Source organism: Lipomyces doorenjongii (assembly GCF_038497915.1).
Source record: "Lipomyces doorenjongii strain NRRL Y-27504 unplaced genomic scaffold V1508scaffold_34, whole genome shotgun sequence".
NCBI lineage: Eukaryota > Fungi > Ascomycota > Lipomycetes > Lipomycetales > Lipomycetaceae > Lipomyces > Lipomyces doorenjongii.
Window position 1 is genome coordinate 61113 of NW_027118101.1, and position 27733 is coordinate 88845.

The 27733-nt window shown below is 49.6% G+C and overlaps 11 protein-coding genes across 11 annotated transcripts; 9 read left to right on the plus strand and 2 right to left on the minus strand.

Moving 5' to 3' along the window:
• Positions 1-103: 103 nt before the first annotated feature.
• V1508DRAFT_398248 (uncharacterized protein) lies at positions 104-1825 on the plus strand (the record flags this gene model as incomplete). Its single annotated transcript, XM_066938201.1, has 1 exon — positions 104-1825. The coding sequence occupies one exon, from the start codon at positions 104-106 to the stop codon at positions 1823-1825; it is 1722 nt and encodes a 573-aa protein (XP_066795050.1).
• A 262-nt stretch (positions 1826-2087) lies between these two features.
• V1508DRAFT_169160 (uncharacterized protein) lies at positions 2088-3943 on the plus strand. Its single transcript, XM_066936099.1, has 2 exons — positions 2088-2827; positions 2880-3943. Exons 1-2 carry the CDS (start codon positions 2349-2351, stop codon positions 3826-3828), a joined length of 1428 nt encoding a protein of 475 aa, XP_066795051.1. The 5' UTR covers positions 2088-2348; the 3' UTR covers positions 3829-3943.
• A 10-nt stretch (positions 3944-3953) lies between these two features.
• V1508DRAFT_419747 (uncharacterized protein) lies at positions 3954-5005 on the plus strand. Its single transcript, XM_066940642.1, has one exon. The coding sequence runs from the start codon at positions 4058-4060 to the stop codon at positions 4916-4918; it is 861 nt and encodes a 286-aa protein (XP_066795052.1). The 5' UTR covers positions 3954-4057; the 3' UTR covers positions 4919-5005.
• Positions 4905-6417, minus strand: V1508DRAFT_419748 (uncharacterized protein). Its single transcript, XM_066940643.1, has 2 exons — positions 5344-6417; positions 4905-5285 (listed from the first exon to the last, which is right to left on the minus strand). Exons 1-2 carry the CDS (start codon positions 6347-6349, stop codon positions 5008-5010), a joined length of 1284 nt encoding a protein of 427 aa, XP_066795053.1. The 5' UTR covers positions 6350-6417; the 3' UTR covers positions 4905-5007.
• Positions 6418-6700: 283 nt separating this feature from the next.
• V1508DRAFT_356350 (uncharacterized protein) lies at positions 6701-7558 on the minus strand (the record flags this gene model as incomplete). The annotated part of the gene is made up of 2 exons (XM_066936987.1): positions 6701-6760; positions 6815-7558. The coding sequence occupies 2 exons, from the start codon at positions 7556-7558 to the stop codon at positions 6701-6703; spliced, it is 804 nt and encodes a 267-aa protein (XP_066795054.1).
• Positions 7559-9800: 2242 nt separating this feature from the next.
• Positions 9801-11945, plus strand: V1508DRAFT_433323 (eukaryotic long-chain fatty acid CoA synthetase (LC-FACS); the record flags this gene model as incomplete). The annotated part of the gene is made up of 2 exons (XM_066941980.1): positions 9801-10252; positions 10304-11945. The coding sequence occupies 2 exons, from the start codon at positions 9801-9803 to the stop codon at positions 11943-11945; spliced, it is 2094 nt and encodes a 697-aa protein (XP_066795055.1).
• Positions 11946-12381: 436 nt separating this feature from the next.
• On the plus strand, positions 12382-14764 carry V1508DRAFT_419753 (HCO3 transporter family-domain-containing protein). The gene is made up of 7 exons (XM_066940644.1): positions 12382-12685; positions 12743-12775; positions 12836-12951; positions 13020-13107; positions 13160-13209; positions 13265-14100; positions 14168-14764. Exons 1-7 carry the CDS (start codon positions 12540-12542, stop codon positions 14672-14674), a joined length of 1776 nt encoding a protein of 591 aa, XP_066795056.1. The 5' UTR covers positions 12382-12539; the 3' UTR covers positions 14675-14764.
• A 402-nt stretch (positions 14765-15166) lies between these two features.
• On the plus strand, positions 15167-18007 carry V1508DRAFT_169356 (Chs5p-Arf1p-binding proteins-domain-containing protein). Its single transcript, XM_066936100.1, has 7 exons — positions 15167-15345; positions 15476-15602; positions 15663-15814; positions 15872-15964; positions 16026-16201; positions 16255-16440; positions 16491-18007. Exons 1-7 carry the CDS (start codon positions 15323-15325, stop codon positions 17816-17818), a joined length of 2085 nt encoding a protein of 694 aa, XP_066795057.1. The 5' UTR covers positions 15167-15322; the 3' UTR covers positions 17819-18007.
• Positions 18008-18246: 239 nt separating this feature from the next.
• V1508DRAFT_356358 (Dihydropteroate synthase-like protein) lies at positions 18247-20507 on the plus strand (the record flags this gene model as incomplete). Its single annotated transcript, XM_066936988.1, has 2 exons — positions 18247-18837; positions 18882-20507. The coding sequence occupies 2 exons, from the start codon at positions 18247-18249 to the stop codon at positions 20505-20507; spliced, it is 2217 nt and encodes a 738-aa protein (XP_066795058.1).
• A 405-nt stretch (positions 20508-20912) lies between these two features.
• V1508DRAFT_419760 (major facilitator superfamily domain-containing protein) lies at positions 20913-23133 on the plus strand. The gene has a single exon (XM_066940645.1). It carries the CDS (start codon positions 21190-21192, stop codon positions 23086-23088), a length of 1899 nt encoding a protein of 632 aa, XP_066795059.1. The 5' UTR covers positions 20913-21189; the 3' UTR covers positions 23089-23133.
• A 902-nt stretch (positions 23134-24035) lies between these two features.
• V1508DRAFT_388093 (major facilitator superfamily domain-containing protein) lies at positions 24036-26272 on the plus strand. Its single transcript, XM_066937860.1, has 2 exons — positions 24036-25221; positions 25278-26272. The coding sequence occupies exons 1-2, from the start codon at positions 24160-24162 to the stop codon at positions 25896-25898; spliced, it is 1683 nt and encodes a 560-aa protein (XP_066795060.1). The 5' UTR covers positions 24036-24159; the 3' UTR covers positions 25899-26272.
• The last annotated feature ends 1461 nt before the right edge of the window (positions 26273-27733 follow it).

Genomic DNA, 27733 nt, shown 5'->3' on the forward strand with positions numbered 1-27733 from the left:
AGTCGCTCTGCCCCGGACCACTGCCACACAACATTTGACACATTTTAGATGACTCAGGGCCTATTTGTCCTGGAATATATCGTCTAATACTCTGTCGAGCACAATGTTGACGCAAAGCTCAGGCTCGCCACTGACACCGTTGTCACCAGCATCGATCACGTCGCCCCAACACCAGCAACATTACGAGCCAGCATCTGGATTTATGCCACTCGCATCCAGTACGCAACCTATGACTGGCATCGTGCAGGCCCAGCTACCAACTCGTCAAGCACCGCCGACATCGCCAATCCAACCCATGTCTGCTATGCTGAACAACAATCCGTCGTTCGCCATGCCTACGCCGGCAGCGGCAGCTGGAGATTCAAAGCGAGTCGTTCGTCCCCGCAAGTCACACATAAAATCACGCAAAGGATGCGGCAATTGCAAGCGGCGAAGAATAAAATGCGACGAGGACCATCCACAGTGCTTCAATTGTCTAAAGCACGGCGTAGACTGCGACTACCTTGTACAAGCACACCAGAACGGCAAGCCACCAGTCGTCAAGCCGATTAAGAATGAGTTTGCGCCTGCTGATGCGATATCGCCGTCATCGAGTGTGAGTTCACCGGATGTTGCGGGTTACGGTATGCCTATGACACCTGGAACTGTGCCAGTCTCGACATCGACTTCATCGTCGGTTGGAATTGCAGTTAATATTATTCCCGCTCCTTCATTATCGCCATGCCCACCCTCTCCAACACTACCTGCCACCACACCGCAGCCCGCGCCTGCGGCCACGTCAGTTTTGCCCGACTCAGAATCTGAATTCGCTACATTGCATATGGCCCAGCTGGAACTGTTGCATCACTTCTTGACTGTGACGTCACCGACACTGTCTGACGTTACAGACGGCGACCTATGGTTAACACAGATCCCACGGATGGCATTCCGACATGATTTCTTAATGTACGCGATACTCACCATCGCGGCAACGCACATGAGGTTCCTGCAGGACAAGGCCAAGGCCGCTTCCGCTGCCTCATCACTTCAGCTCGATCGAGATGATCTGGCGTGCACGCAAGAACGCGAGCTGTATTTTGCACGCGCGGAGATTTGGTATCGGCAACGATCTCTTGAAACATTTCGAGCAGCTATCAGTGGAGCACGAACTGCCGGGAATTTAGAAGCCATTACTATCGCGGGAAGTCTAATTGCCATTCAATCATTCGCTTATCACGAAAAGGGACATGAAGCAGAAGACCTAGCGTCTGTCGCTGCGTCTTCTGACACAGATCCGCAAACAGCGACGATTATTTCAATCGATCGATGGCTCCCGATTTTGCTCGGCATCAGGACCGTAGTGCATGAGATGCAAAATATGCAAACCGGGATCGACTTGCAATCCATCTTCGGAATCGATTTCAGCAGTCTGGCATCTGCAGTGGAGTCAGATGCGCCACCACCTTTGGCAAAGCTGCTTGAATTGTGTTCGGCCATGTTTGCCGAACAGCAGACGGAGCTGGAAATATATATGGCGAGTATCCATCTTCTTTCCCAGCTTATCGCTGCGTTTCGGCACGCACGGCCCGCCGAGCTGCGGAAGTATGTGTTTACATGGCCGTTCCTGCTATCCGACGAATTTCATGCTCGATTACGATTCCGTGACCCGGTTACATTGATCGTGTTTGTGCATTTCCTAGCAGTCGTGTCGTTACTGAACGCGTGGTGGCAGGAAGAGCGAGTGCGTGTTGATACGAAGGAAATTTGCAAGTTGTACTTGCAAGATCCAAAATGGCGGCCGTGGCTTGAATGGGTAATTGAGGTTTTGCCGTTCGATCTGTTTTGAGTAGAATTCTCTGTGTATTATATGGTTGGTGTTATTTACGATTAATGGAGCCTTGGATCGTTGGATATAGGTTGGGTATCGTTGGAGTATATTCCCTAGGATGGTGTATTATTATCGTTGAGATGTATATTGAAGGTTATTGGAACGTGTAGATAAGGGTAAACCTCTTGACTGCAAAGTGGGAACCACGTAAATAGTATGCTCTACATTAACTGACTCACAGACGACTTCGGAGAACAGCCGAGCTAGCATCGCTGGGACCGGTGGCGAGCAAAGAGAGGTGACAATTTTCTAACTGTATGTAAAGCCAAAACAGACTAGGACGAATAGGAGAGTAGCTCTAGAATATATAATTATATACACAAATACCGTGTAGCGAGTACTTAATTCAGAGATTGAGTTTGCCAGTGACGGCGTGAACCTAGAGCGTGACAGCGAAGTTTGGAACAGCACTTCTCAAAAGGCCGTGTCTTGCACATACGTTTTGTTATTCGATCCTGCCACTAAGCACTACAACGTCAACATGGTCGCGATGTCGGATCCGGATCTCGCGACACTGGCCGCTGCGCTATCCACCGAATCGCTTGATCTGCTTGTGACGAGACTCGCGGACTCAATGGCGGCGGCACTGCAGACGGGGCAAACACTCATGCCGGCCGCGTCGTCCAGGGCACCGGCTCCAGAGTCATATCTGTCGTCGACGATGTTGCCATCGTATATCTACGCACTTCCAACAGGCCTTGAGAAAGGGACATTTATCTCGATCGACGTTGGCGGGTCGACTCTTCGCATTGCGGTCGTCTCGTTCGAGCCACCCTTACGCCACATGCGATATCACACATCCGAGCCGCTGGACGCCGCGATCCGGAATATTGACGGCAGGAGTTTTTTCCTGTGGCTTGCGAGTCAATTGCAGAGTGTCTTATATGTCGCAGAAGCGAATGGGTGGATTGAGGAAAGCATTACAGTACCGGTTGGCCTCACATGGAGTTTTCCGCTAGAGTGCGTTCCCAAAATCCTGGACTCGTGACCTTTTGCTAATCATACAATATAGCCAAATGTCTGTATCGAGTGGGAAGATATTGTCCATGGGCAAAGGATTCGCGACAATGGGCAACGACATCCTCGGCTGGGACCTACGCACTGTATTCCAGCAGTCCTGCGCCGATGTTGGCGTGAACATCGACCTTCGCGCTGTCGTCAACGATTCCGTTGCAACAATTCTGTCCCACATGCACACCGATCGCCGGTGTAAAATCGGGGTTATAGTAGGCACTGGTGTCAACGCGTCGGTTAAAGTTCCGATAACGTGTCTTGACGAAGAGAAATTATCGAGGTGTAATCCGCGGGATTTGGAGAGATACGCGGAGTGTATTTTGAATACGGAGTTGTCGATGTTTGGAACGGATATTTTGCCGCGCACGAGGTGGGATATCGAGCTCGATGCCGCTAATGAGAAACCTGGGTTCCAGCCTTTTGAAATGATGGTGTCTGGAAGGTACATTGCCGAGGTTGCGCGGTATATCGTTCGCGACACTGTTTTGAAGTTTCGGCCAAGCAGTGCGATGCCGGCCGGGTTAGACAAATTATACGGCTTAGACGCGTCGACGATGTCGGTTGTCGAGCGGGAGCTCGACATTCATTTCGCGAGCCAACAGTTCCTGGCACGGCATCCGTGCAAGGAAGGCCGCCTTAACCTCACTATAGAGGAAATGAAATTCATCAGAGCCGCATTCTACGCCGTATCAAGCCGCGCCGCGGCCGTCGTCGCGGCGGGAATCCTGGCGCTCGCGGTCTCTGTATTGCCGCCTTCCACGCCTGGCGACGGAGAAGAGATCGTGGTTGCGGCCACGGGATCTGTGATAGAAAAGTATTTTGGGTTTAGACTCCGCGTACAAGAATTTCTGAATCTGCTCGGTCACAGGCGAGGGAAGAAGATAGTCTTGGCCGTTACAGAGGATAGTAGTATTTGGGGGGCAGCGGTCGCGGCTGCAATTAATTGATACTATATAGATAGTGATGGGATATAGCATTGTGGCAAGGGTTGTTTGTATTGGCGTACGATGGGAACTTTTTCATGTGAATATCAATCTACTTTAGTGTATAACATTTATTTATGGAGATTCATGGAGAGTAAATTATATGAGGACATGCCCTAACCCCGAACCAGGCCTAAACTCGATGAGGATCAACCATTTTCTCGAATTGTCCGAATATTAATTAGCAACCAACATGTTACAAGTACGACCGGTATATCGCCTAGCGGTACGATATGTGACTAAATACCAATGTGCGGCATGCCTCAACTTACATCACTTTCAAAGGCGGATGCACGTTACGCCAAGACTGAGGACAAATGGAATTCCACCTGCTACGACTGTTGAAAATGCGCATGCATCTAATGTGACCGGGGAAGTAAACGAAGCGTCCGCCGATGATGGTGAACAATCAGCGCCTATCTCGGAATCGAGATCAGCATCTATCGCGGCCGAATCTACGGCGCCGGAGCCACACGACGACAACTCGACGACAACAGCAGCACCTCCATCTGCGCTCGCGCCGCTGACGACGCTTGCACGGCCATGGACTTCCATCGAAGCGAAAGGGCCGCAGACAGGCACGGCGTCTATCAACAAAACGTTTCATTTCGACACATTCGAGGACGCGTTCATGTTCATGACGCGCATCGCGTTCTACGCCTCACAGATAAACCACCACCCGCGCATGTTCAATTTCTGGAATCGCGTGCGATTGACGTTGAGTTCGTATGACAATGTACGGAAGACGAGGGTTGTCTCGCATGTGGACGTGGAGATGGGTACATTTGCGGAGAGAGTGTATTCGAGTTTGGTGGAGCGGCGGAGGAGTGAGATCGCTGGCCAGGAAGGCAGTAAGGAAGGTGGTGGGGGCGAGAAGACAAAGCTTAGTGATATTTTGGCCGAGGAGCTTATTAAACGTGGCAATGGTTCTTATGCGATGTTGAACAATACGCAAAGGCAGGGACAAAAAAAGCCAAATAAAAGTATCGGACCGGAGAAAAGGAAAGCGACGTTGGATGCTTTGAGGAAGATAGCAAAGACGGAGGAGAAGTAACTTTTGTGTATATAGATATTGAGGTAGAGGCATGGTTTTGGTTTACCTACCGGCTACATGTATATTAAAATTAACCAAGAAGACTCCATCTATAATCCCATTCCCCCACGCATCAAATCCTCGATATTCACTCGCCTGAATATCTTTATTCGCGAAAGGTTTATCCAGTAATGAGCGACCAGGTCGTCTGATATTAATATCAACTGTGTGGGTGAGAACGCATTGTTTGTGAAGTTCAAAGCAGCAGTGTGGCCCTGCGCTGCAACGACCCTGGCGCCGGGCCATTCACGCTCGACGCACACGCGCTCGGTGTGGGACAAGTCATCGACAACGAACGAGTACTCTGCCCGCGGGACGTTTGGATCGCCTAGAAGAGTTAAGCAAGATTCGACAGTGTAATTGTGTGTGTGCGTGGGAATGCATACCCGTCAACTTGATCGCCTCCAGTCGATTTTTAGTCGGTTGGTGAAATAACACAAATTCACCTCCATGGCTCTCGTAATCTCCAATCCACACTCCCCGATAGGGGAACTCTGGATCCCGCGTCCAAAGATCCTGCCTCAACCTCGAGATGGTCTCGACCCGTTCGCCCATAATCACACCGTGCGAATCCGCATTCGTAAACGAAATCCATCTTCTCAATCGAAACAAGTTCGTACTCGCGTCCATCCGGTGCAAAACATGACCCCTGAACCCGGTCGGACTCTCGTTGCGCGTCCGGTCATCGGCCGGGATAAGCTGCGGCGGCCAGAGATTCATTTGCGGGTACACGATTCGCTCCGGTAGTATTGCTGCCGCATGGAAGAATGTCGTTGTCATGCCGCGCGGGCTCCGCGGCTGTGGGATCTCATTATTTTTGCCGTATTCTGTCCTTGGACTAAACTTAATGACGGCAGTTAGCGAGCGCTCGATGCGGGGTTGGAAGTCTTGGACGAAGACCGAAGGCGAGAGAGACCATTCTCGGTATGGCAGCATTGCGCTTCTGTCGTGCACGCAGAAAACTTCGTGCGCTTCTAGGTGGCCTGTGACGTGGTTATACCGCGAGACGTACAAAGAGCCGAGTAGTTCTCTGTTGCCGTGCCATATCCCCGGTGTGAACCAAGCGAACGTGCGGAGTGAGAGGTAAAGGTCTCTATAGGACTTGTATGGAGCTGAGGAAACCGGGATATCTCGCGGAAGAGAGGACAGCAGGATCGGCAGACATACGGATTTCCAGCATTCCTCGCTGTCGCGTATGAGCGTGTTGAGCGGTTTGCAGGTCGACCCTGTCGCGATGAGACTTTCGCCATCGAGGAAGGTGAATATCTTCACTTCCATCTCTGTGGGGAGACGTAGGAGTTGGGAGACCTGAGACTCAGGCGACTCAATGGTCGAGGTTGTCATTTTAGTTGTAAGAGTCGGGTCGGACGACTCCATTGCCGAGTCCGTCATTTAAACGCGATATTTGGCTTTGAAGTATTTGGTTGTGTGATGATCTCATTGCAGAGTGCTCAGTGGTATGTAATTGGAATTGATGATGGAGTTGTCCAAAGCTAAACTCCCAATTCCCTTGTGATACCGGAGTTATCTAGTACCCAATTGATCACCGATTGATCAACCATGATGCCGTCTAAATGAAAGTAACTTGTATCTCTACATTCGTATAGACGATTACGATAATGATCAATTGTTTCAACACAATTAGCATAGTCACTGAAATGGTAACTAAAGTGCAAATATATTTGTTTACAGTATAACCGAAAAGACAATAAACTCCATTCCCATCCGTATGCGTAATTGACCTTATGAAACTTGTAAACTCAGCACCTGGTGCACTAGTTCCTCTAACTTGTAATCGTCCTTCTACAAGCCGTCAGATTCAAATTTATCACTGCGAAAAAAAAGAGTACGACTTACCGACTGCACGACCTTCTCTATATCCCTCTGCAAATTACGGCCGACCCGCTTGGCCGCGGTCGGTAGTATATCCGGCAGCATCTGATTATTCGCCGCCATTTCGTCAACGACGGAATTGACAAGTTTGGCCATATCCACGTCTGATTTCGACACAAAATACACAGTCGACGGCTCTTCGTGCTTCTTCGCCGCGCCGAACGTCTTGAGTTTAACCCAGATATGATGTTTGTCCCACTCGATCTCAGGAAAATGGTCAGATAAGGTGACGATCTGAGATAACCGGGCCAGGAAGACAAAGCTATCTTGAAACCCCCTGAACTTGAATAAGCGCACTAATTGATTATAGCCTGCATCTGAGCTCTGAATTTTCCACCCTGACTTGCGCAGCATCTCCCGCATGGGATCCGTCAACGCACGCTGTTCCTGCAGGTTAGGAAGTTCGGGTGCGGTTTCTTGAATCCAGTCGAGAATATCATTCAGCGGCACTTCTCGCTTCATTTGCAGATAGACGTCATTGTTTGGCGAGAGCAAACTGCTGCGCGCAAGTCGTCGCTGCCGGCGACGCTCAGACTCGTTCTGAAAGAGGGGGTCGAGAAGGATCTTGGGCGCCCATTGCACGCCGATGCCTTTGGTCGTCTTGGGTTTTTCCGCGTAGCATCGGCGGAAGGAATATTGTGGCAGTCTGGGTGCGCATGAGGAAACGAGCGGTCGCCCCGTCCGCGAGAAATCTTTCACAATCTTCATACTCGCTCCTCTCCTGTAGGCAGTTTTTGCGTCTGTTTATCTGGCTGCGGAGAAAAAGACCAATGGATGGAATTAATGATGATTCGATAATACATGTGAACTCACGAAACCTTCTCGTTTTCAAACCAAAAATGCGGCAACGCCAATTCGTCGGCGAAAGAGAGTTTCGTTAACCCTAACCTGCCAGTTCCTAGCCTTCATGACACTGTCACAATTAGTGTAGAGACGACGTTTTACTACTGCTGGAGCACAGAAGGACCAGAACGCTAAAATTACGCAGTATACAGATGGTTTGGTTATATGGATGCGGTAAAGATCAGTGTCGCGAGTGTTTTGTGTGGCTTGATTGGAGTAGATCGTCAGGTCGTTAGTCTGACAAGCTGGCAAATTAATTTCGGCTTAACGTCTCCAATCTTCACGAGTTGCTTTGCTCTCAGACTTTGCGATTTATCTTGCTCACAATGCCGCGATTGCTTTAGGAATGATGGAGCACAAAGATATGGCTTATAACCGGTGACGTACATCAGAGCAGTGAGTCGAAACGTGCCTCGCGCGCCACATTTTGAAGCTATTGAATCACTAGAGAGTCAGGCAAAGGTAAATGCCAGTCATTATTATTTGCCGCAATTATTATGTGAACTCGACGGTATTGGGACCCTAACCCGCAGCATGGATTGATCGCCGACACCGGGTTTCGTGCGGCTTGTCTTCGACCTAGTGTGAGGTAAGACAGCCACAAATAGCTCATGCCCTGATCGACCATGCAGGTGGCTCTATTCTGATAACGGAACCGGAACAAGAGACGCAAAGGTAGCACCAGAGAAGACTGGGCTGAGCGGCATTTGCAGTAGACGAGTCGCGAACGAGAGGCAATCCGGCCAGTTGGGGGGATGGGGACATCAGAAATAAATAGGTCGTCCTAGATGCAGCCTAATGTCGCCAAAAAAAGGCCGACGCTGTTCTCGGCAGGGAAAATTGAACGTGACAGTGAGGGGATGTAGGTTGGTGGTTATTGTCTCTTGTCGAGTTTGCTGTAGATGAGCTGCGTGCGGTGCACGTTTTTTCTGTCACCTCACGTTACGGGGCGAGTAGCTTCCAACTTCCAAATTCGAGGCAATTGACTCAGCATAGTGCGGGTCGTCTTTAATCGCATAGGAGCCTCTGTCTAGCCGGTTTGCGGCACATTTTAGGATACAATGTAATTAGGGCGGCGGCCGCATCAGCAGAGCAAGGGTAACTAACGACTGGTGTGCATTAGTTACCGGCGCGCCAATTTCTGTATTTTTATTTTACTCCGCATTAGTTTCTTGTAATGAGTCTTCCAGCTTGCACTGTACGCTCCACACTCTGGTGACTCGTGACAGGAAAATCTTTGAATCCAACTGCGCTGAGATGGCCTTTGCTCTGCTCTGCTCTGCTCCACTCTACTCTGGAGCCGTAGATAGCTAGCGCGAACCTCGCTTAGAGCGGGTTGGTCATAATGCCATCTGTATCCTCTACAGAATGGGCACAACTGCGGCGCGGTGTGGTAGACATGCCGGCCCAACAGCGGGGCCGCTGTCATCGTCGACGCCCCAACGCCGGCGCTGACTGTCCGCCGCACGATCCCTATCCCCTGCAGCAAATCCTACATGGCGAGGATGCGAATTGGTCGATCCATATTACTCACTATTATTACTACACTAAATTGTCCTCAAACAAAATATTCTGTCTCCACAACAGCGACACACTCTCGCACTCGAAATCTAACTAGCAGCATAATCCAAGAACGAATATGGCAGTGCGAAAAAGCGTGCTTGATCGGCAGACGACGCGTGGAATGCAATCAACCCTCTAGCCGAGCTGACAAGTGCTACTATTAACCGTTTTGATGGCGTTCGTAGTTTCGCCACATACCCTACCTCCGCTTACAATTATAGTCTGCAAGGGTTCTGGATGATGACGCCTTAGGGCTGAGCACAAATAAACTGCTCGGTTAGAAGGCTGTTCTGGTGCTAAGGTTGCCAGTGAACTCGCTAGAAAGCATCCGGATGCTGACTACCATGATAGTTACCCTGCAGGGATTTGATATCGTGCGACTCCCCGCGCCGCGCCTACCTCGATTGCTAGACTGCGCTGCCAGCGATTAAAAGTCTGTCAGATCGACCACACTGCCTTTTCGTCCTGACGCTTCAACTCTCACTGCCTCCCGGTTCCTCGTTCTTTCCCCTCCCCACCTCGTCTACTTTCAACCGACAACGAAATGGCTCCTCATACAGTCGTGCCCGCTGACGAATTTCACAAAGCCATCGTCCGCAAGAGCCCGCCTTACTCGAAGGAGTCTGGCATCCCCGCGGCACAGAACGAGGTCCCCGCCCGCCGCAGCATCAACTCTTCTCCGGCAGGCAGCCCGCTCCGCGTCTTCCCCGCTGACGGCATCGAGACCACTTATGACCTCATCCAATGGGTCGCAAAGAGGTATGGCGACAAGCCTGCGCTCGGTTCCCGTAAGATAATCAAGATCCATGAGGAGACGAAGCTTGTCAAAAAGATCGTCGACGGACAAGAGACAACAGTTCCAAAGAAATGGAACTACTTTGAGCTATCACCATACACATTTGTTACTTACAAGGAGCTCCTCGACGAAGTCAACGTCCTCGGCGCCGCCCTCAAATTTCTCGAAGTGTCTCTGCTCGAGAACTACGCCGCTACAAGGTTAGGATTTACGCTGTTCTTCTGACTACTAGCAAGCTAACAATCACGCAGCGCAAAATGGATGACCATGGCCCTGGCGGCAAACTCACAATCGATTCCGATTGCGACAGCTTATGACACACTCGGCGAAGAGGGTCTGACCCACTCTCTTGTAGAGACCGAGGCCAACGCTGTATTCACTGACGCCTCACTCCTGCCGACTCTTGTCCGCCCTCTCTCAAAGGCAACCAAAGTTAAATACGTCATCTACAAGGATGAGCCCAAGGAGTCTCACATCGCCGCCATCAACGAGGCCCACCCCGGCATCAAGCTGATGTCTGTCGAGGAGCTATATGACCTCGGCAAATCTAACCCTGCGCCGCCTAACCCGCCCAAACGCGAGGACCTATGCTGCATTATGTACACGTCCGGAAGTACTGGCACGCCAAAAGGTGTTGTTTTACTCCACAAGAACGTCATCGCTGCTGTCTCCGGTGCCGACGGGGCCATCGATGGCGCCGTAACCGAACAGGACTACCTCCTCGCCTACCTTCCCCTCGCCCACATTCTGGAGTTTGTCTTTGAGCTTGCGTGCCTGTTCTGGGGTGGTACGCTCGGATACGGTACTGTCAAGACGATTTCAGACAGCTCTGTCCGCAACTGCAAGGGTGATATTGCCGAGTTCCGGCCAACGATCATGGTCGGCGTGCCTGCTGTTTGGGAAACCGTCCGCAAGGGCATCCTTTCAAAAGTGCACGCTCAGGGCTCGGCCGTTTCCAAGGTATTCTGGGCCGCATATCACGCCAAATCATTCATGCAGTCTTGGCGCATTCCCGGCTCCGGTGTGCTCGATGCCGCCATCTTCAAGAAGGTTAAGGAGGCCACCGGTGGTCGTCTCCGGGTTGTCTTTAATGGTGGTGCCGCCATCTCGAAAGACACTCAACAGTTCATCTCGACTGTTATCTGCCCCATGATCATCGGCTACGGCCTGACTGAGACGGCGGCCATGTGCACGGTGATGTCGCCCCAACAGCATACAATTGGCACCGTTGGTGCGCCGACGACCTGCGTCGACATCAAGCTCGTAGACGTGCCTGAGAACGGTTATCTGTCCACCAACCACCCTCCTCAGGGTGAGGTTCTCATCAAGGGCGAAGCCGTCTCAAAAGAATACTATCTGAATGAGAAAGAGACCAAGGCCGCTTTTACCGAGGATGGCTGGTTCCGAACAGGAGATATCGGCGAATGGGCGCCAAATGGCCATCTCAAGCTGATTGACCGGAAGAAGAATCTTGTCAAGACTCTCAACGGCGAGTACATTGCGCTCGAAAAGGTCGAGAGTATATACCGCACTTGCAGCATCGTCGGCAACATCTGCGTCTACGCCGACGCAGACCATGCCAAGCCTATCGCCATCATTGTCCCGGCCGAGCCAGCGTTCCTCAAACTCGCGAAGGAGAAGGGCCTTGGTGGTAAGCAGCTCGGTGAGCTCGTGCACAACCCAACACTCTGCAAGGTCGTCCTTGACCAGCTGCTCGACGCCGGCAAGAAGGGTGGGCTGGCAGGCATCGAGCTCATCTGTGGCGTTGTCATCGACGATGAGGAATGGACACCACAAAACGGCCTAGTCACTGCCGCCCAGAAGTTGCAGCGAAAGAAGATCTTTGATGCCAACAAGAAGGCCGTCATACAGGCCTTCAAAGAGAACTCATAGTTCCGGTTCGTACATACCTATATTATTCTTAGCGACAATAACTATCTCTGCTGTTTCTTAATTTTTCTTTACTTTTCTTTCGTCGAGCGAGTTATTTGAGTGAGTAGTGTGCACGAGGACGATGATAATATCATGGGTTTGGTTGGGTATATTGATTATTAATTTATCTTATTTGTACTCGTCATTTTTGTAGTTTGAGTCAAAGTCGGTTGTAATTGTTATCTTGTGTATGTACTTATCATATGTAGCTTAGGTACGTGTAATATAATTAAATGGGTGAGGCCCTCATGGATAAGTCAGTCAAGAAAATAGTTCCTGGAGATGATTATTAAAAATCATTAGTACCCAGTGCGACTCCTGCTTATGGTGGGGTAAACTTTGTTGATGATCCTGAAGCCGCACGACGACTGTAACCTTCACACCTGTAATACACGATCATATACATATCTCTTCATCGTTCTCGATATGCCTCATCAATAGTCGAGATTCTGGTAAAATATCCTATGACGCGCCCCGCATCACCCAGCTCGTCCCCGACCATTCAGTCTTCGGCTTATCACATCACCGTCACCACGACTCCGAGACTCTTAACTCATGGCATTTACGATTTTTGGAATTCATGCGTTCCACGGCATGCGGAACGACATTAAAAAAAGGTTACCGTATTATATAGCAGACTGGACCATCGACGCGTGGAATTACCGCATAATACCGGCCACAGTGTACATGTACTTTGCCAAGTAAGTCAGGCTGCGTGAATGTGAACTAAGATGAGTTGGATGAAGCTGATTGAGTAGTGTACTACCTGCTATTGCATTTGCATTAGATATGTAAGTTATTACTTGCGTGCGTTGGGTTGTTGGTGTAAGAAATGGCTTATGAAAGTGCAGGTTCTCGAAAACGGAGAATTCGTATGGCGTTAACGAAGTCTTGCTGGCGTCTGTTTTGGGCGCGATTTTGTTTTCTGTGTTCGCGGGACAACCGCTTTGCATTGTTGGCGTTACAGGTAGCTCTCCTGATTCTTGATCTTTCCTTCGTCTTCTCTGCGTCTGCAAGGTCTAATTGTCGGCGTAGGTCCAATTTCCGTGTTTAACTACACCGTATATGAAATTATTACGCCGCGCGGGACGCCGTATTTTGCGTTTATGTGCTGGATTTGTTTGTACGTACTTGCCCTTGGCCCCGGTGTTGGGATTTTGGCTGAGATGGTTTAGGTGGTCTATGGTCATGCATTTTGCGATTGCGATTACGAATGGTGTCAACGGTACGTGCTTTCGTGTTTGATATATGGATTGGGAGATTTGGGTCTGAATCTCTAGGACTACGCTATATCACCCGTTTCAGCTGCGATATATTTGGATTCTACGTGGCGTTCATATATCTCCAAAAAGGTATCCAAGTCCTCACTCGGCAATTCGGGCGTTCCGACATTGAAGCCTTCATATCGATCATGGTGGCCCTCCTCGTGCTCATATCCGGATATATATGCCACATCATCGGCGACGACAGCACATTATTCTGGCGTCCGGTGCGTCGATTTTTGGCTGACTACGGCACCCCCTTGGTAGTAATACTTTTCACGGGTTTTATACATATTGGAAAATTGCGGAACTATGACATCCAAACTCTTCCAACAGGCGCATCATTCCGTCCGACTGCGTCTGGAACACCGGCGAGACCACATGGATGGCTTATACATTTTTGGAACGGAATCTCGGTCGGTGACGTATTTCTCGCGATACCGTTTGCCGTTTTGTTGACGATATTGTTTTACTTCGATCATAACGTTTCGTCGCTGATTTGTCAGGGGAAAGAGTTCCCGTTGAAAAAACCGGGTGCGTTTCATTGGGATTTTTTCTTGTTGGGCGTGAGTACTGGGATTGCTGGGATTTTGGGTATTCCAGCACCGAACGGACTGATCCCGCAGGCGCCGTTTCATACGATCTCTTTGTGTGTCGTCAACCATGAGAAAACTGAAGATGACGGCGAGAATGGGAATAAACCGTCTAAACCATTGATTGAAGGCGTTATTGAACAGCGCGTGAGCAACTTTGTGCATGGGTTGCTTATACTGGGAACGATGAGTGGGCCGTTGTTGATTGTCCTGGGTTTGGTACCACAGGCTGTTCTAGCAGGACTGTTTTGGATTATGGGGGTGAGTGTTAGTTTTCTTTCGTTCGGTTTGGTTTGAGTGTGGGATAGAGCGACTGAACAGAATTTAGTTATGCGCCTTGGAAGGGAACGGCATTGTGCTGAAAATGTATTACCTCTGCAAAGACCGCGCGCTAACGTCGGCAAACGAGCCCCTCCGCCGCGTGAAGCTGCGATCAATATACTTGTTCGTCGCGATCGAACTCATCGCGTTTGGGGCCACCTTCGCAGTTACACAGACTATCGCTGCGGTAGGTTTCCCTGCCATTCTCCTGCTTTTCGCCGCTTTCGCGATGGTGCTGCCCCGAATTTTCGAGAAGGACGAGTTGAATGTGTTAGATGAGGCCACGGCTTCTGAGTTAACGATGGCGAGTGTGACGGGCAAAGCGAATGTCAGGGGTACGAGATCCGGGATGTCGTCCGCTGTTGACGTCGTTGATTCGGACGTTGAGAGTCCGCGTAGCCGTGAGGAAATCGAGTTATCGGAATGGTATTGGCGTCAGAATGGGACTTTTGATGAGGGTAGTATTGAGGGCGCTGAAACTAATCGTCGTCGACGAGTGTCGAAGCCATATTAGTGTTGCGCTTTCTATAGCTTAACTAGATTTACATGCCAATTTCTCGGTGGTATTTAATCATATACCGGTAATTTGTTCTTCTGTGTCGACCATAAGTTAGAACGGCTGTTGCCTTCTTAATATTCCTTAGTTCGAGCAGAGTGGTTTGCCGGCATTGACGAAGTCCGCTCACTGCGCCTTACCCTTCTGTAGGTGACTTCACGCTTGAGGACGGGATATGCAGTGGTACCGTACCGCTAAACGTATCCCATCAATGGGGGTTCAATGTGTGGAGCCCGTTCCTGAATCCACATTTTTATGCAACGGCCGCACTCGAACATATCCTGAACGAGAGGAGTCTAAAACATCCTTTCTTGTCAGTTGCTATATTTCGTTCGTTATGGGATTCCTGCTCAAAGCTCAGCCGGAACTCCGAACAAAGAATGCCTGGCAAGACCGGGTAACCATCCAATTATAAACTTCGTAGAAACAAGCCATGCACACATTGTAGCAACGTCGGCAGCACTACGCGTTGAGAACACTCGAGATTAATGTTCTAGTTTAGGCTAATCGCTCTTTGCATCCTCGTCACACATCAATTCGAAATTCACAGGATCAAAAGAAACTAGATTTGAACCTATTGATTTAATTGGGATTCTGGCGTACACGATGGTTTCGACTGCGGTGCCTGAGTGAGTGCCCCGAAGTTCGAGACAGTGCTATTTACTCTCCCTCACCTACACTCGTCCGTTCTCAATTTCTGAGCAGACGCCTGGGAGGAGTGAAGTTGAGAGAGAATAATTGCTAACTAGATTGGTGCAGGATCCAGGAAATGGTGATCGGTGAGGCTGTTAATGCGCGGACAGCGGCGTTATCCTCGTTTCATTCGCTTGGTCCCCCAGATCTTGTTCATCTCACCAAGGTCCACGCGAGGACCAACGCACAGGAGGTATCCCATTCCTATTTAAGTCGATGTATGATGATATCCGGGATGCTGATGATGTGATAGGCTGGAACGTATCATTATGTTACGGGAATAGATACATCGTCTGCGAGCATCGCTGCGTATCTTAATACGTTGACGTACTCTTATGCGCCGGGTGAAGGACAATTGTGGTTTGGAAAGCAGCAGAATTGGAAGATACAGACCGGTGTTTACTGGTACGTGTCATCGCGTGGTTAAGTAATGGGGGATCACTGGCGCTGACGGTTAGTCAGTTGTTATAATTCGCTATCGAGAGTGGATTTGCGTGTGCGCGTGCATATTCCCGGATCAGTTGAAGCCTTCGTGATAGACGAACGCGGAGAAAAGTGCGTGCTTTCGTTTTCCGTGGTTACTACCGAGCGAAATTCAAGCTGACGTTGGTTAAAGACATAAAGCAACGGATCAAATCATGCTCGAGACGTACCTTTGCTCTGTTATTAGGGCAATTTTGTTCGCGGACGACGAAGATTATAATATTACCGCTTACAGAAGGTTTAACCCGCTTCCCAATCGCGAGGCGGAGGAGAAGTTTCTTGATGCGGCTGAGAAACTGTTCACAAAAGGTTTGTTTTCGTTTGCATCGAATGTTGGAGGAGCGAATGCTGATTCTGAGTAGGATGGCAGTTAGGTTCGGAATTGGAAGTACAGGTGCCTACGTTGCTGTCGAATAATCTTACCGCTACTTTTTTCAAGTACTTAGCGATAACCGGAAGGTATAACGAGGGCATAAATTTGCTGGAAAAGTTACGGGAAAAGGAGCCAGATTTTGCGGCGTTACTCGCGCGTGTACTATTAGATATGGGTATGCCTTTGTTCAACTTTCCTTGTTGGACCTTGATTAACAATCAATAGACGAAGAAGTCAAGGCGGTACAATTGCTAGGCGACAGCATAATAACTTCACCGCGGGACCCGAACTTGCTGGACCTACAAACGCGATTCTGCATGTCGAAGAACAGATTAGATTTTGCGTTGGCAACAGCCAAACGCGCCGTCAACTCTGCGCCGTCAGAGTTTGGTCCTTGGGCACACCTTGTCAAGGTCTACATCGACCAACATGACTTCCAGTCGGCGCTCTTGACGCTAAATTCATGTCCGATGTTCCCATACCAAAATGTCGATCTACACCGCATGCCCGTCGCACAAAGAATGCATTTGCCGGTCCCCACTGACGGCGTGCTGCAGGATATCATCGACGACTCCATACCTGGCGAGAACGAAAACACAAATGTCGATCCAGCGCTCAGTCGCCTTCCCGCTTCGTCCCTGCGTGGAACATTTGCTAAAGCATATGACTTGCTTGTGGAGATTGTGCATGAGATTGGGTGGGATATGTTACTGAAATATAGAAGTAAAGTGTTTATAATGGAGGAGGAGTACCGGAATCTAAAAACCGAGACGAATGGCACGAAAACAGGGAAGCACAATCGCGCAGACAGTAACGCATCACAAGTGGCTGTGAACGGGACGTCCTTATCGACAGGCCGGACACCGGAGGGATCCGTTATGGGCGACGATGACAAGAAGGATATGACGGCTGCCGACATCGTCAAGCCTGCGCAGAGCGTTGACGCGGAGCTAGTGAAAGGCAGCGAGGAGCATCATCCTGCTAACGCTACTACCGAACCGGTTGTGTCAGCTTCCGCGACGCCGTTCAGGAGTAAGCGGCTGTGCGAGCGGTGGCTCGATAACTTGTTTATGGTCATGTACGAGGACATGCGGGTGTACACTCTCTGGCGCGCCGAGTTCGCGCACTTCAAGTCCCAGCAGTTGCCGTATAACAAGAGTCTACGAGAATTGGAAATCCTTGGCGCGTTGGCAATGCGGTTGAAACATACTGAAGAAGCAGCGGAGGCGTTTTCGCAGTCCATGAATATTCGGTTCTCGGCCCGCGCATTGAAAGGCTTATTGGACATCTATACTGCGAGGAATGAGCCGATTAATATTTTGCATGCCACTGTGAAGTTGACATCCTACGATCATAGGTGGTATAAAGAGTTCTCGCCGAGTTTGATTGTATCGATTAAGCGGCTGGTGAGAGAGGAAGGATCGCAGAAGTTGAGGAATATGATTCATGGGTCTGATTACTCTACTTCGGTGATTGAGCTTATGGACGGTTATTTCGAGATGGCCAAGCAATTTAAATGGCCAGGGTATGAAGATGATGATGATGGAAAGTAGGAAATAGGTGGGGTAAGATACTGCGTGATGAATAGATGACTTTATATGTATTAGTTGTATGTTGGGATCACGTATACTCAATTCGTCTGTTGCCGGGTTCTGCAACCTACGCAATTTTAGTTTTTCACATATTATGTGTCGTGTTGCTGAACTCACCTAACCCATGCTCGCGGTAAATCGGCAGGCGATTAGCGAGCCGCACTGACGTCGACTAATTTTTCTACCTCGTCAGGCTCTGGCAAATCTAACAGCACGTACACACGTCGTCGCACTTCCCATTGATCGTTTGATGACCTGGAAGTAGCATATCGCATAACCTATAGCAGTTCAATTGCTGTAGACGACACCACTATTCCATGCGCATTCCGCGTCTCTTTACAACTCCACTTCGTCCAACGCTGTCTTGTCGAACACCCATCACATTCATCATGTCCAACATCCAGCCACCTCCACTGCTCCCGCCCGACGTGATATCAGTACGAGATCTCACACTAAAAACGAGTAAAGCAGGACTAGATACCTGGCACCGTGCTGGGAGAAGTCAGCCTGTGAGAGTCGACGCGTGGGTGCGCGCGCCAGTCGCGGTTGCGGGCATTTCGGACTTGGTATCCGAGTCTGTGCATTATGGCACGCTCTCCAAAGCCATAACCAATGTAGTCGAGAGCAATGATGCCGTGAAGGACTGCACTCCGAGGAAGTTAGCCGCCGAAATTGTCTCTTCTGCGTTTGGGATTGGGGCTGAAAACGTCCGCGTGCGTCTTTCTTTCCCAAAGAAGTTACTGAGAGCGGACAGCGCCGGCGTGGAGATTGCGAAGCATAAGTACACTCCATATGGATCTGATCCTGTTACCGTTGATGTGGATGAGAAGGCATTTATTGAAGGTTTGCATGCCTTTGGGATTATCGGTGTCAATCCGTGGGAGCGGGTCGAGAAGCAAGAGGTTGTTGTTGGTGTTGAAGTTCACGGGCCGGGAAGTGGTGATATTGACATAGTTCGTGTTGCTGACGATGTTGCCAATGTAAGGCCCTTTTAGAATTTAAGAGATCTGTGCTAACAGGGTAGGTCGTGGAAAATACTTCTTACCAGACCATTGAAGCACTGGTCACCGCGCTGGCACGATTCTTGTGCGTAGAGAAGGCGTTGGAGAAGGTTACGGTCAGAGCTGAGAAGCCAAGAGCGATTGCGTTCGCGAGAGGTCCGGCTGTTAAGATTACTCGCTCCCGACGGTACTACTCGACCGAGGCTACCAAGTTTAGACAAAGTAATGAGAAGGAGCACATTGCATATCTGGGAATGGGTAGCAATCTCGGAGAACGAGCTGCGCTCCTGTCAGCGGCTTTGGTCGAACTAGAGAAGCGCGGTATACGAACTTTGGGTACTTCGTCCATGTACGAAACTGCTCCAATGTACGTGGAGAATCAACCCCGATTCCTGAACGCTGTGTGCAAAGTCGCCACGACAATGACCCCGCATGAACTTTTGGCTGCTGTTCAGGACGTGGAGAAAAATGCGCTGGGAAGAGTGAAGTTGGTCGATAAAGGACCGAGATCGATTGACCTCGACATCTTACTCTACGATGACATTGTACTTCGCGATGGCAAGATTCTGTCAATTCCGCATTTGCTTATGTTGGAGCGCGAGTTCGTGTTACGTCCGCTAGCGCAGCTTGCGCCTGATTATATTCATCCTGTCACTTGTACCACGATCGCTGAACACTTTGAGCATCTATGTCCTCCAGATAGGTTCGTTTCCGACCTGTACACTGTAGTACCGATCAAGCAGCCACGAGGTCCAATCAACCAGCTCATGTTCGACACAATCCACCATGTCCACACTCCGACTCACCTCATGGCCATCCTCAACGTGACGCCAGACTCCTTTTCGGATGGCGGCGACCACATCTCTCCTAACGACATTCTCGCCGCAGCACATGATTTCGTCGCCAACAAAGCCACTATAATTGACATTGGCGGACAAAGCACGAACCCCAAGTCCGTGAACCCAGGGCCAGCGGTCGAGCTCGAGCGCGTGCTGCCGGCAATCAAACTCCTTCGCTCGCACAAGGAATTCGACAACATCATCATTTCAATCGATACATACTATGCCAGCGTTGCGCGGGCTGCTATCGAAGCCGGTGCAGACATCATTAACGATGTATCAGCGGGCTTGCTCGATCCTGACATGCTCACAACCGCGGCGCAACTCGACGTGCCGATCATCCTCATGCATATGCGTGGAACTCCACAAACTATGATCAATATGACGAAATACACCAACAACGACGTGATCACGGGCGCGGCAGATGAGCTCGCTGAGCGCGTGCGCGAGGCAGAGAAGGCAGGGATTAAACGCTGGAATATGATTCTCGACCCTGGTCTCGGATTCGCGAAGAATGCTGAGCAAAACCTGTGTATTTTGCGGGAACTTAAGTTCTTCATTCATTCCCGGCGTGAATTTGATGGCCTGCCGTGGCTGCTGGGACCGAGCCGGAAGGGATTCATTGGGAAGCTGACCGGGCGGGAACCCAAGGATCGGGTTGCAGGCACGGGGGCTGCGATTTCGGCTTGTATTGCTGGTGGGGCAGAGATTGTTAGGGTGCATGATTTGAAGGAGATTGGCGACGTTTTGGCAGTTGCAGATATGATTTATCGGAATCCTGCCAGTTTGGCAATCAGGAAGAGGAAGTAATTGTATTATATTTTTGAAAATAATGCAGAGTTCACTCAATTCGTCCCAAGAATAGCTGCACAAGAGAGGAATGTTGTGCAGATAGGGCAGGACAGTTGCCAAAAATCCGGAAAGGACCCAAAAAAATGGCGGTAGCGCGCATTTTGGATGTGGCGGCGTAATCAGTGACGTGCAAGTTATCTATGCTTTAGCTCCTGATTGTTAATGTGTTGACACGTCGATAATAGCTCGCCTGTTTCGAATGACGTACGAGAGACACCTGAAACCCTGGTACACTTGCACTGAAGAGCTGTGCGGCTTGAGGCCGGAGATGAGGTGACGTCATCTCCTTTGTGTTGCTGTAGGTTATGTAGCATAGTAGCGAAATGCCTCATGAAAGCGAAATCTCCCTTCCGGGACATATACGTAGGCAATTACAGTAGCACGTCCAATATCGCGAACGAAGTCAAAAATGCCGTGACGCCGATACGTTTGAGAATAGTGCAGGGCGGTGGAGAGTTTACAACAGTCTCAGCCATGACAGCATTTGCGTGTCCGCGATAAAACGCCGTCAATCCATAGAGTCTAATCCGCAACTTTTGTAAAAAGGTCACTCCCGTGCAGGATCGAGCGCGCTGGGAGTACATATTAGCCTAGCAAACCCCCTGCCGCTTTTAACTTCTCCGCTTTCCAGCGACACGAAATGGCAATGACGACACATCATCACCAACGAGGAGAGCACCCAGAATTGACGACAGAAACTAGCGAATTGCAGGCTTCGAACTCGGAATACACGAGCAACGGTTATTTTGCAGAAGATGTGAACTCAACTGGATCGCAACGCACAGTAACCGCGCCCAACGAACAGCAGCTACGGATACCTGAGCAATGTCAAACAGCAAGCGAGGCACCGGTGTTAGCTGTAGACGAAAAGAAAAAAGGCGAAGAAAACAATATTATCCAGAAATCACAGCCAGATGAGGGGGAATTCTTGGCTACGGCCATACGACGCCGTCCGGCGCTGCCACAGCGAACTTCAACATTCAACCCCAACGACCCGGTCACGCTCCAACGTATGGAATCAGCGCGATCAATTCATTCTGAAATAATGGGCTGCAAGCTGCGCAAGAAAAGAGTACTGGGATTGCTGCCACCATTCGGTGCGGGCAAGGACTATCCAGTTCAACCACCTGACATTGAGACCTATATAGTCGAATTTGATGGCGCCGATGATCCTATGCATCCTCAAAATTGGACTGTGAGGAAAAAGCTGAAGATAATGGCCGTGCTAGGATTTGCGACATTCGTCGTGGCCTGGGGATCGTCCATATTCTCGCCCGCGACCTTCGTTATCGGGCAGGTGTTTCACGTTGGCACAGTGACCGCCATCCTTGCAATCTCACTGTACGTCGTGGGATTCGCATCCGGTCCGCTGATATGGGGCCCTTTATCAGAGCTGTACGGCAGACGACTTCCAACATTGATATCGACGTTTACAACCGCGGTATTTCATATGGCCGTCGCGAGATCTGACGATCTTGCGTCAGTCATGATTTGTCGATTTTTCGCAGGCTTCTTCGGCGCGTCGTGTCTCGCGGTTGTACCAGCTTCGTTTGCAGATATATTCGGGAACAAAACGCGTGGCATGGCGATTGCAATATTTGCGACCAGCGTGTTCAGTGGTCCAATAATCGCTCCCGTTGTCGGAGGATTTATTGTCACGAGTTATCTTGGCTGGCGATGGACCGCGTATCTCACGTCAATCATGGGGTTTGCGTCGTTTGCGCTTGTTGTGTATTTTATGGACGAAACGTATCCGCCACAGGTTTTAGTAGAGAAGGCACAATTTCTTAGGCGGGAGACAGACAATTGGTGCATTCTGGCGCGTCAGGAACAGAGCAAATTCGAATTGTCGGATCTACTGGAACATAATATTTCGAGGCCACTGAAGATGCTTTTTACCGAGCCAATCCTGTTCCTCATCACTTTATATACGGCATTTGTATATGGCATTCTATACCTTCTCCTTGAAGCGTATCCGATCATATTTTATCAAGGATACGGAATGGCATTCCAGATATCGGAGCTTCCATATCTCGGTGTCGTAGTGGGTCAAATATTCGGCGGTGCGATGGTAGTAGGATTCGAACCAATGACATACAAACGAATCATAGCCAATGGCGGTCGCCCGATCCCTGAAATCCGTCTTATTCCGACTATGATAGGCGGTATTCTCTTCACGATTGGTATGTTCTGGCTGACGTGGTCCGGCGCGTACCACAGCCACGTCCACTGGATAGTTCCCACAATATCAGGCATCTTCACCGGCATGGGGTTAATCTCGATCTTCCTCTCCGCACTGAACTACATTATCGAATCGTATTTAATGTTTGCAGCGTCTGCTGTCGCAGCGAACACGTTTCTGCGATCCGGTTTTGGTGCGGGATTCCCGCTATTCGCCGGTGCTATGTTCAAAACCCTCGGTGTGCAGTGGGCCGGTACTTTGATTGGATGCATTGCATTAATACTGGTGCCTGTGCCGGTTCTGTTCTATTTGTACGGAAAAAGGCTCAGGAAGATGTCTAAGTATGCACCGACTTAGTTGATATATAAGGGCATATACACTGTCATTGTCAATGTAGGATGGTTAAGCCGCTGAATAAATAGCGTTGCTGCCAAACTATGAGACAAATTGTTAGTATTTCTCGCAGAAGTCCTCCAAACGTCTGAAATATGCCTCCACCAGTCGTTAAGTGGCAAACTTTAGTCAGATAGTCAAACTGACAGCGACCAGGGTCGGGACCAAAGGAAAAGTTCTCGCCCATCTTCGCCGGTTGACAACAGTGGCAATTATGTCATGTAGCTAGCTAAACTACTTCCGAGCCAATTTACAAAGGAGATTCATTGTGAGTTGCGGCATGACGTTTAAAATAGGAGTCCATTTTAGACTCCGGAGCTTAAAATAAAAGTTTCACGATTTGCCGAGGTTCATCCACGCAAACGGAACAGACTGTCGCCAGTCCCGCTCCGTCGACATCACAGAAATTACCCGGCCTCTAGCCTTGTCACCTTATTTGAAACTACGTCTGCTTGTCGCAATTGCTTATGTATGCTCAGAATCAAAGGGAATTAGGAACTGCAGTCATGCTGCCGTATGACAACCACGCGAATTGCTCGTTGCAAGTTTTATTATAGCAGGAGCGCATCAGACGATCGAATACAGATATCCATCGAATATGTTTTGATTCTGCGGCTTCACAGTCTATCCGTGAGCACTCCACCAGAGTGGACACTCGGATGGATGAATAATCATCCGGCTCGTGACTGACTCCAGTAATGGTTGTACATTTTGTCTGTAGAGTCATACGTTGGGCGAACTCAAAATATTAGGCGTGGATGGCAACCTCCGACATTATTTGTTAGCGCCGACAGTCGCAGTGCGGCGCAACTGCAGCACGTTGCGGCTAGTCTGTCGGAGATTCGGGGAATTCCGCTAGTCACTCGGCGATTTATACCTTGCGGCCCTGAGAACTTGCACAGAAAAGTCCGAACTTAAGTAGTCTTCCAATATGGCCGACGCTTGTGACCTAGGGCCAGGAGGTCAGCACATCTTATATATAATGCTTGTCGTAGCGCATCCATTTGGTGTAGTCTGCATCGTACACGGCACATCATGGCTGACATCGAGAAAGGTACCTGCTCTGGCTCTGGCTCTGGCTCCGGCTCCATCACAGACACAGACCAGACCGCAATGGAGCACACAAAAGACTTCGAAGATGTTGGAGTAGCTCCCACAGATATTGTCTCGCTGGAGCGTGTCCGCTCTGCTATGTCAATTGCCAACGAGACCATTGGAGCGTCTCCAGGTCAACAACTAGATTACGCAAAGATTGGCGAGCTACCTTGCGCATTCGGTGGCGGTAAGCCTTTCCCACCAATGTTACCTAATCGTGAAGCCTACGTTGTCGAGTACGACGGTCCTGATGATCCTGATCATCCACAGAATTACTCACTGGGTAAGAAAATCCGAATAATGTCTATCCTCGGGTTCTGTACATTCTCAATTGCATTTGGTTCGTCGATTTTCTCCTCTGCAACGATCGTTGTCGCGGAGAAATTCCATGTCTCGACGCTTGTCGCAATCATTGGCACGTCCCTGTACGTGCTTGGTTTCGGTTCCGGCCCATTATTGTGGGCCCCGTTCTCTGAGCTGTCGGGACGACGAATACCTATGGTCATTGGCATGCTTGGTTTCTCGGTTTTCCAGATTGCCGTTGCCCGTGCGTACGACCTCCAGACGGTCATGATCTGCCGATTCTTTGGCGGTTTTTTTGGTGCTTCCGCCCTCACCGTTGTTCCAGCTACCTTCGCCGACATCATTGGCAACCGATGGCGTGGCACGGCGATGGTCATGTTCGTAGCTGCTGTGTTCTGTGGTCCGCTGTTGGGGCCCGTCGTGGGTAGCTTTGTTGTTGCCAGTTACCTCGGTTGGCGATGGACGGAGTATCTCAATTCTATTATGGGGTTTGCCGGATTGGCGGGAATTGTGTTCCTAGTCGACGAGACATACGCGCCGACGGTTCTTGTGCACAAGGCTGCCAAGCTCAGACGATTGACAGGAAATTGGGGCATTCATGCTCGTCAAGAGCAGGTCGAGCTGGACCTTAAGGATTTGTTGGAGAAGAACTTCTCGCGACCCGTTCGGATGCTGGTGACTGAGCCCATCTTACTCTTGGTAAGTGATATTGGTGATTGTAGTCTTCTCTGCGAGGCATTTGCTTATGTGGTTAGATTTCGATTTATACGGCGTTTATTTACGGCATTCTATATCTGCTTCTTGAAGCTTATCCTATTATTTTCATTGAAGGCTACGGCATGAAGTCCACTATCGGAGAGCTACCGTATATTGGGCTTATCATTGGTCAATTGATTGGATGTAGTATCGTCCTTTCCTTTGAACCCAGGCAGGTCCGCGCTATGGCGGCTAACGGTGGCCGTGTTGTTCCGGAACTTCGATTGGTGCCTACCATTATCGGTGGCATTGTCCTTCCCATCGGCCTGTTCTGGTTAACTTGGACTGGCGCGTACCACGAGCATGTCCATTGGATTGTTCCAACGCTTGCTGGCCTCTTCGTTGGCTGCGGAATCATCTTGATTTTCTTGACTTCTTTGACATATATCATCGAATCATACCTTATGTTCGCGGCCTCCGCCATGGCAGCCAACACTGTGATGCGATCGTGTTTTGGCGCCGGCTTCCCTCTCTTCGCGAACCAAATGTTCCATAACCTCCATGTCCAATGGGCAGGCACTTTACTCGGCTGCATTGCCCTCATACTCATGCCTGTTCCTGTCTTCTTCTTCTTATACGGCAAGAAACTACGCAAGATCTCCAAGTATGCCCCGGGGTAATCACGTGGGGCTTCGTGCATTTAGAATTTGGCGCTTGTGGCATTGTATGAGGCGTGAATGACGCATGTGCGTCGTTTAACATCTAATTTTTGATTTATTGTACATTGGTCGCGCATTGTATTTATTTCGGATATAAGACAGACAGGAGCATTGCATATGAACGTGCAGCATGCGTATATGGCGCCTTCGGCGAGGAATATCTCGCTTGCTTGCTGGTTGTAGATATAATAACGTGGCTAGCTGTCATCGACTGGTGTGACGCGATAGTGCACATTCCCAGGAATATATCGAAATCGGAAGACCAAAGGAAATAGTATGCAAGAAAAATCTGAAATGTGTTGCATGAATGTGTAGTATATTAGCTGGAACGCGGGATCGCAAGAAATGTGTCAGAGAACTGGTTGGTTTTGCCTTAGGAACCCTGGGTCCTCGAGTTAAAACACTAAACTTTTATTTGAAACAAAAAGCAGGGCGTGCGGCTTAACACGTGCGGCGGCTCATTTAGGGGTGGCAGACGGTTGGTACCGTAGTAGGGAAGAGGAATGTTATTTTGAGTACCGCCATGGCGATTCCTACGACCTCTATATACTTGAGATCCGGTCGTCAAAGGTTCTCGTTTGTACTGCGCCACTGCATATTCGAAATATTCCCAAGATTTTGATCATCAGTATTCTAGCGGATGAGTAATTCGAGCGTGCTGCCTCCAAGCACTTATGGTGGATTGTAGTTGGAGATAAAGTCTATCACATACTTTTGTCCCGACATCCGGCAAGAGGTGTGGCGAATTCGAGGCGGACGGAAAACGGCGTTGAATCGGACCGGATTTATTTTGCCGAGGCAGTCGGGGTTTCGGTGCTTGGTGTTCGGCGTTTGTAGGACGACCGTGCGCAAAAATGACATCAGCATTGCGACTAATTATTGGATGTCAGAATGCGATACACTCACGTCAAACCCTGTCGTTGCCGTGGCAGTACTGAAATGCTGACGAGTACTAACCAGTACTGACTACGTCATGCCATTTTCGTTATCGATAGCTATTTCATGTAGCTGTCATATTGGGGGGCGGGGGCCACGGTATGGTTATCGAGTTGTGGCCATACTCCCCGCTCTCCCGATTCATGCAAATCTTTCCCGCCATATGTTCCATAAATACATGAAACGAAACCGATCCAGCATTTGCCAGACAAAATGTTATAATATGAATAACTGATTTAAAGTGCTCATAACGCGACGCCTTGGTGGTGAGCGAGCGACTAATAACCTATCTTTTGTATTAGATGGCCACCAAACCGCGGATTTCGAACTTATGAACAATAACCTATCGGCACTGCACGTTGCCAATAAACTAACGTTGTTATTACTACTAACAAAATCGTTTCCTATGAGATGAATGGAAGCATACATTTATACTAGTCTGTGGATTGTGCTGTAGGAAGCGCGGCTATCGTGCGGCGAACATCCAAATTATTATTGTCATAGCTTATATCAATCGAATATTGTTAGTCGGCCTTCCACAACGATAAATCACTAAAGCTGCTTGTCGTACTTCTGCTATGAGCGACGTTGTCAGATCAAGGGTCTAACTGCCCAAAGAAACTTTCATATACGGCCAGGATTGATGGTCCCGGGGCCGGCCGGAAAGGGATTAGGCGGGTCCCCGCAGCGCAGTGGGCCAGGCTCGATTCGGTCTGCGATAGTCTGGCGGCGCAGCATACGCACTCACGACTACCCAACAACTTATAGCATTTACTATGCAGGTCAATTGATGCTTGCACTCATATTGATAATCGCGTTTGAGATTAAAGTCTAACGACATTGACTGTCAGAAAGTAGTC